Source organism: Hordeum vulgare, chromosome 5H (assembly GCF_904849725.1).
Source record: "Hordeum vulgare subsp. vulgare chromosome 5H, MorexV3_pseudomolecules_assembly, whole genome shotgun sequence".
NCBI classification, from domain to species: Eukaryota; Viridiplantae; Streptophyta; class Magnoliopsida; order Poales; family Poaceae; genus Hordeum; species Hordeum vulgare.
In genome coordinates, this window is record NC_058522.1 from 582,660,310 (window position 1) to 582,668,353 (window position 8,044).

At 41.8% G+C, this 8,044-nt stretch overlaps 1 protein-coding gene and 1 long non-coding RNA gene across 2 annotated transcripts; one reads left to right on the plus strand and one right to left on the minus strand.

Annotated features, from left to right (window-relative positions):
* Positions 1 to 823: 823 nt before the first annotated feature.
* LOC123395187 (cysteine-rich receptor-like protein kinase 10) lies at positions 824 to 3,653 on the plus strand. The gene is made up of 7 exons (XM_045090129.1): positions 824 to 1,708; positions 1,841 to 1,957; positions 2,060 to 2,238; positions 2,329 to 2,539; positions 2,670 to 2,910; positions 3,001 to 3,145; positions 3,235 to 3,653. The coding sequence occupies exons 1-7, from the start codon at positions 841 to 843 to the stop codon at positions 3,535 to 3,537; spliced, it is 2,064 nt and encodes a 687-aa protein (XP_044946064.1). The 5' UTR covers positions 824 to 840; the 3' UTR covers positions 3,538 to 3,653.
* Positions 3,654 to 6,164: 2,511 nt separating this feature from the next.
* LOC123395189 lies at positions 6,165 to 7,576 on the minus strand. Its single transcript, XR_006609679.1, has 3 exons — positions 7,527 to 7,576; positions 6,779 to 7,388; positions 6,165 to 6,608 (listed from the first exon to the last, which is right to left on the minus strand). It is a non-coding gene; the product is annotated as an uncharacterized LOC123395189 (long non-coding RNA).
* Positions 7,577 to 8,044: the final 468 nt, after the last annotated feature.

The window sequence follows — 8,044 nt, forward strand, 5'->3', positions numbered from 1 at the left end:
GTCCGCTAGACCGACCCAAATGAACAAAAGTTGATGTCCGTTTGGGTTTTTGCGTTGGAGTTGCTCTAAACCTATCAACTTCAGTCTTACCACTTGAGAAATTAGGCTCTATATGTATTTCCTTCATCTTGAATCAGTCGTTAACTCGAGATACGTTCTTTTAAGCATCAAGAGTTAATAATTACAACGAAAGTTCAGTGAAATTTCGCATATTTCAGTGGGGTCCAAAATATTTTGAAACCCAAAATTTTGATGCGGATTTAAACCGATTTCAAAATAAATTTAAACTATGTTAGAATACATTAAAATTGAGTAAAGTTTAAAATATCAAAACCCAAAATAAATTTCGCATATTTCAATGACGTCCGAAATATTGTGTTTCCGAAGTTAAAAACCTTGGCATCAACTAGTTGCAATTGGAGGGGGTAGCAGCTTATTCATATGCCTAATTGCTACCTAATTAAGATGCTTGTGCGATATGAATCAACTTCTCTTCTTGTCCAAAGCAATGGCCTTTTGAAAGCAACGGCCAACAAACTACATAGACTTTCTTCACATTCTTCCAAGTAATAATGCACTGCATTTCCATGGCCACCTGAAAGCAACATTTCTTTTCCGAAACATGCACGTACGGTTATTAGTCATTACCAATCATACCGGACAAAGACCGGTAAATATATAGATATTCAAAAAATCACTATTTCTTTGCATTTTTCCAAGTGAAAGCAAAGCAACGACAAAGAAACAAAAAATAATCAGGCCGGGCAGGCAGAAGGCTAATTTGTTGCAACGTTCGTTATTGACTCTTGGAAAGACCAGCCGGCAAATAAATAATCACGTATGGTGTTGGTCCTCTCAATCTCAATCCCACGTACGGTTAGCAGCATGACGGGCGTGCTGCTGCTGCTCCTCGTCCTCCTCATGCCGGCGTCGGCAACGGCGATCGGGATCACCTGCGGCAGCGGCCGCAACAACACGGCCAACACCACCTTCCAGTCCAGCCTCGCCGTGCTGTCCGCCACCCTCCCTGCCAACGCCTCCTCCTCCCCGCAGCTCTTCGCCACCGCCACCGCCGGCGTGGTGCGCGCGCTCGCACTCTGCCGCCGCGACACCGTCAACACCACCGCGTGCGCAGACTGCCTCGCCTCCTCCTTCAAGTACGCGCAGAAGATGTGCCCGAACCGCAAGACCGGCGCCACCGTCTACTACGACTACGACGAGGTGAACGCCCTGCAGCCAGGCTGCATCCTCGGCTTCTCCGGTGACGCCGGCTTCCTCGGCCCGGCGACGAGTACCACAGGGAACGTCACCTTCTTCCAGTACTGGAACCCGGTGAGCCTCCCCGGCAACGCCCGCGTCATCGCCGCTGCCGTCCGCGAGCTCCTCAACGAGACGGCACGCGACGCTGCCGCCGCTCCGAGGGGTTTTGCCACGGCCTTCATGGACTCCATTGGCGGCGCCGCCCCGACGCTCTACTCCCTGGCGCAATGCACGCCGGACCTGTCCGCCCGCGACTGCCTGGCGTGCCTCCGGCGGCTCGTCGGCGCGGTCAACGCCACATACTCCGTGCGCATGGGAGGACGGATGTTCGTGCTCCGCTGCAACATCAGGTTCGAGGCATTTATGTTCTACGATGACAAGAACATGCGGCGGATCCCATTTTCATCTCCATCATCCATGGCTCCGGCACCGGCGCCGGCCCCCACAGGCAAGATATATATATATATAATATGCCGACGATCCATATATGAAAAAACGTACTCTTGGCTAATTGGTTGGCATGTTATTACTATGAATTACATATGTTAATTATTTCGTCCATGTATGTTTAATTATGAAGGACATGGAGTCAGACCTTGGGTAATAGCCTTATCGGTAGCTGCTCCTGTAGCACTGGTTGCTCTCTGCTGCTTCATCATTTGCTGTTGTCGCCTTAGAAAAAGGCAAACAAAAAAAGGTGGGTAAATTAGCTAGTTACTGAAATTCTCAATAAAAATATAATAAAGAGTACACATAAGTAGAGAGATCGATATTGATAGTGCAAGTTAACAATTTTCAGGTAAAGTTGCCTTACAGGAAAAAAGTAGTCACCAATTTCAAGGAGATGAACTAGTTTGGGAAATGGAAGCAGAGTTGTCTGAATTTTCAGTATATGAGTTTCATCAGATATTAGAGGCTACAGATAACTTTTCTGAGGAAAACAAACTTGGAGAAGGTGGATTTGGCCCAGTTTATAAGGTAAATTTATAAAACCATGCATTGTGTGTACTGAAAAGCAACCCGGGTTAATTGTTGCATATATTGATACAATATATTTATTTTTCCCAGGGCCACTTTCCTGAGGGAATAGAGATAGCAGTTAAGAGACTTGATTCAGATTCAGATCAAGGTTTCATAGAGTTCAAAAATGAAGTTGAGCTCATAGCCAAACTTCAACACAGAAATTTGGTTAGGCTCATGGGATGTTGCTCTCAAGGAGAGGAGAAAGTATTGGTTTATGAATACTTGCCAAACAAAAGCTTGGACTTCTTCATCTTTGGTACATATATATTTGCATTTTCAGACCCACATGCTAGATATTGTCTGTCATAATGCTACACTATTTTTTTACTCAAATGGTGATTTACATGCTTCTTCCTCTGCTATACTAACATTTAATTCACATGCAGATGAAGATAGAAAAGTTCTACTGGATTGGGAGAAACGTCTTGTCATAATTGTAGGAATAGCAGAAGGACTTCTTTACCTACATAAGCACTCTAGGTTGCGTGTTATACATCGGGATCTCAAACCAAGCAACATTCTTTTGGATAGCACAATGAATGCTAAAATTTCAGATTTTGGACTAGCAAAAATATTTAGCTCAAATAACAACGAAGGAAATAAAACGAGAAAGGTGGTTGGCACATAGTAAGTTTCCTCTGAATTACTTCACATATGATTATTTTTATTATAACTCAACCATATATTAATTGGACATACATTGTTACTTTATTTTAGTGGCTACATGGCACCAGAGTATGCTTCCCATGGCCTCTTCTCTGTCAAATCAGATGTATTCAGCTTTGGTGTTCTAGTTCTAGAGATCATTAGCGGGAAAAAGAATTCCCATGAGTGTGGAGCTTTCATCAACCTCATTGGATATGTGAGTGCATATTTACACATCCACATAACAAGATAATATTATTTATTTATGATGTTTCCCACCTAATTAATTGATGAAATTTAAAACAGGCTTGGCAATTATTTGAAGAGGAAAGATGGACCGAAATCGTTGATGCGGCATTGGTTCCCAACGGTCATTCGTCAGAAATGATGAGGTCTATCAACATTGCATTGTTGTGTGTACAAGAAGATGCAATTGATCGACCGACCATGTTGGATGTTGTTGCAATGCTAAGCAGCAAGACTATGATCTTAAATAAGCCTAAGCACCCAGCATATTACAGTATAAGTGTAGGCAACAACGAAGCAGCAACTGCTGCTAAGTCTTCTAGTTTTAATGATGTGACTATATCTACGATAACTCCTAGATAGTTTATCTTAGCATAAATTTTATTTTTAACTTGATGTCATATAGTGCATAAATTCTATGAATTATATGTAGTGCATAAGTTGTTATTTGTATCTTAATTGTAATGTATTTTGGTGCCTATGGATGTCTTAGTCAAAGCCATGTTTATTTTACCGATTCTGAAATAACAGTATGCACACTTTGGTGGCATGGATATTTTAGTAGTTTTTAATCTTTTAAAACAATGTGGCTAGTGGATCCATGGAGAAATTATCAAAACAAAGTGAGTCAACTCTAGTCTAGGTTCGGGACGACCCATTCTTACCCCATGCAATGCACGTGGCAATAATGTCTTGCAACATGACAAGCTTATCTAGTCCTCACCTAACGCTGCAACTTGATGCAACATGCAGTGCATCCACGCACGGTGACAGCAAAGTTTTTCAAAAGCTGTTACATAAACAAAGTATAATATTAATTAAATACGGCAAGATAATTGACAAGTTGACATGTTGGAACTGCCGTGCGACCACTGATTTGCTTCACAACATGCACGGCCGGCCAACTAATGATAATTACTCCATTCATTACTAAATATAAGTCTTTTTAGTGGTTTAATTAACAAACACATACAGATATATATATAGACATATTTTAAAGTATAGGTTCATTCATTTTACTCCGTATATAGTCATTAGTAAAAAAAATAAAAAGACTTATATTTAAAAACGGAGAAAGTATAATTTATCCTAAATGGCCCTTAAGCAAGCTAAATCCCATTGATGCCCACTGGAAAACTTTAAACCAGTTATGGCCCTTTCCAGAAATGCCAATGGATTGGCGGTTTTTGAACTACGTAGAAACGCCAATCGCATTAGATTTTTTCAAAGGACACAAGGCGATTTTGCAAAAATCTTGGTTGAAAGAGCACCACGCAACTCAAATAGCTGGACTGCACCGCTGGCATAGTGCAGTACACTGATGGACGGCCAGGCTTGACCTTGACTCATGGGCTGACCGCTGTCATGGCTAGAAGACTGACTACCAATTCATTGGTCTTGGGTCTAAACCACTATATAGCACGTACAACTTGTCTGCATACCTTTCAAAGCCAGATGTCAGGTGGAATTATTGTGGAACAACATGATATGTCTTCACATGGATATCCAAGTGGCAAGAAGGAAATATCTTTCACAATCTATTTCTTGGCAAGAATTTATTTAAAACAGTGTGGTGAATTATTGCGAACTGAATGTTGGTGTCACTGTACTTTCTTTCCCTCTATCAATGGAATGATACACCCAGCGCGTATTTGCGAAAAAAAAAATGTTGCTGTCAAAATAGTGTGGTGAATTCAATCGTAGGAAGCCAATGGTGTAAGCATTAAGCGTGGAAGAAAAAACATAAAGGCATAAGGCAGCATCATATACACATCATGAACTTACTGTAGAAAGTAATACAGCAAGAATTCAATGTGTATGTGTCTTCGTTGAGCACTCTGCCTCGATGCCTTAACCACCACCGGCACCAATGTAGATCTCTTCAGACATTCATCTGAGATGAGGGACATCAGTCCCTTCACTTCCAGTTGAGACATTTGAAACCAAATACATGGGGACATGTAGCATAGTTGTAGCATGATGAACGCACAAAATTATCCCTGGTATCAACCTTCTGCAGCAGAACCCGTTAGATAAACTTCTTCAAAAAGACAGGTTAGTTCTATTGGAGAAATAATTTTCATCTGTGCATAACTGCATATACTAGATTGGATGTGTGCACTATGAACTTATGATAAACTTAAGACCAATTAGCTATCCAAAGCAAGACAAGAGAAGCAAAGGAGTACCATATTTTTCCCTTTTATAGCGATAAAAAAATCTAGATAAAAATATATTTGATTGTCTGCAAATTCAGATGAAAGTATCTCATTTTGCTTGAAAAGGCTAGCATGGCAAAACAAATAATAATAAAGAGCAGGTCAGGAGTTACAACAATAACAATATCACAAACTTCTATTATATAGAGCAGGCCAAGCAAAAGTTACGACTACAACAATATAAAGAACATAATACTAGATAACATGCAAAATCAAGGTATAAACATTAAAGAAAGCAGCTCATAATTGATGCAAATCTGAAAACCAGCAGCTTTGATGCTGGGCACTGATGGATAATATATCTTCTTCTTCTATTTCTATGACATGCATAGCAAATTGTACCAATTTAAGGTTCAGTTCGACAGATACAGAAGGAGAAATGATAAGACGATAAATTAGGAAATACCTTAAGTTAGACAGGAGCAAGGAGGAGCAGCAGCTCAGCTCTGCAGTTGTGTGCCTGCGTGAGTAGGCGAATAGCTAGCTCAACCAGCGGAGGCAGGTGCACAGCCCGGCGCAGGCAGGCAGGGGCAGAGGATTGCACAACCGGTAAACAGAGGAACAACAGCCGGTCAATCAAGAGGAAGCAAATAAAATAAAAGAGCTATACAGAAGCAGGCAACTCGTTACTGGTTACATGGAAATGCTTTGGGCAACCGGATAACATCCAGCACCACACCCGATACCATGGGAGAGGGGACAGCCAGATGAGAAAAAAAAACTATAACAACTAGGGATAATATCAGCTTTATACAAAGGGAAATACGCCCATTCATTCAATATTTATAATGCCCCGTGCAGAACCAAGTCACAATGCACAAGTCTACATAGCAGTAAACAATGATGCTGCCTCATCAGAATTGCCATCCCTAACTAGATATGCAGTGTGCATCCTTACACCAACAGATCTCCTAAAGTAATATTAAGGTGCACTTGGGCGAAATCTTTCCTTCAAGATACAATTCTATGGACCAAGTCAACACCAGTTTTTCCGTTCTTTTCACGCCCTTCTAGGGAATATTTGTCTGAATTATCTATACTTAAAACCTCCAATGCAGGGGCATTTTCCACCATGTGCGAAAGGAGCTCAACTTGGCCAATGCACGCTTTAAAACCTGTGACATGTAAACTCTTCAAATTGTTGAACGGATGCTCCGGTAGCTTCCTGATAGGTTCAAGTTCTTGTGCCAAACGCACGTAACCAGGGAAACAAAACTGCAATTTTGAACCAAAAACAGAGTATGATGAGAAGGCTTGTGACTAATCCACCGCCCATTGTATGATGAGAATGAGATGCCTAGTGCCTTGAAAGAAGCTGTAATGCAATAATGCTAAAAAGAAATGTATGGATTGCCAAGAAGAATCCAATACGAGTACTTACTTACCTGCAGCTCTAACTTCTGAATGAAAGGAGCACACCTCATAAAAGAGATCAGAGATAAGGTATCAAATTCTTCAACATAGACCAACCTCAACTGTAAATATCTCATCTGAGAAAACTCACATCCGTGATGCATCAAACGGGGAATCTGAAAGATAGAAAACCAAAGGAAATTATGAAGGGATAGTCCATGACTTCCAAGGATGGTTCAACGGTTCAAATCGATGGCTTGCTTTTCTGCTGCTTCTCCCTCTGTGGATTTTCCTCGGATGGCAACTCCACAGATCAACAACGTGTGGTTCCTTTGGGTCGTGACGGATGATGCAGTCGGATATTATAAGTCGACAGGTGAGAATGCCACACAGTTTGGACCGATCGTCGGCCGCTACTCCCTTGGTATTGGCATGGATAGCCCTGCAAAGCAGAATGCTCAGCAGTTGTATGTGGTGGCGTAGTAAAGCTCTGAAAGCCAGAATGCTCAACGCTTCGAGCTCATGGACTGCTGTTCTGCTGCTGCTGCCGCCGTCGACGCCTCGGCACAGTTTCCCTGGATCTGGATGGACATTCAGATCTGCAGCTGCAGCTGTGAAACTGAGGATGTTCCCCATTCAGAACTGCAATGGACATGGAGAAAAAAAAGAATTAAATTCAGTACTCTAATAGTACTTGTATCGGGGGCGGCGGCGGATGGGAGTATAATTGTGCAGTTTAAGTAAGTATGGATGGGATGGGAGTATGCTCATCGTATATACCTGGCCGGAATTGCGGACAGCGGGGAAAGAAACGGCGATGGTGGCGACGGAAGAAGGCGCAGGAGGCGGCGACGGTAAACCAATCGCCGACAGTGGGGAAGAAGAAGAACGCGCCAAAATTTCCTTTTTCCTTTTCATATATACGGTGATGAGAGACCGAGAGTTTGTTTGTCGTGGTAGAAACAAAAATAACGTGGGGCCTCTGAAAAGCTAGCCCGGCCCAGAAAGGACTCGTAGCCTGCTCATCCTCAGAACCAGAGAGCAACTTTTTAGGGTCACTTTGTTTGGTTGCTTTTTTGAGCTTCTAGAATAAGATGTCCCCTGTTCGAGTTTATTTTATAAGGAGCTCAATCAAAAATATTATTTTAAAAATGTGTTAGTTATGTCTTAATTAGTATACTTTTGAAAAAATAAATTTTATTGGGTTTATAAAATAAACTGAGTAGGGGTAGTTTGTTCCAGCTTATTCTAAAAGCCAGCAAAAGAATTGGTCCATAGGGAGTCTCCGAAGGGTCATT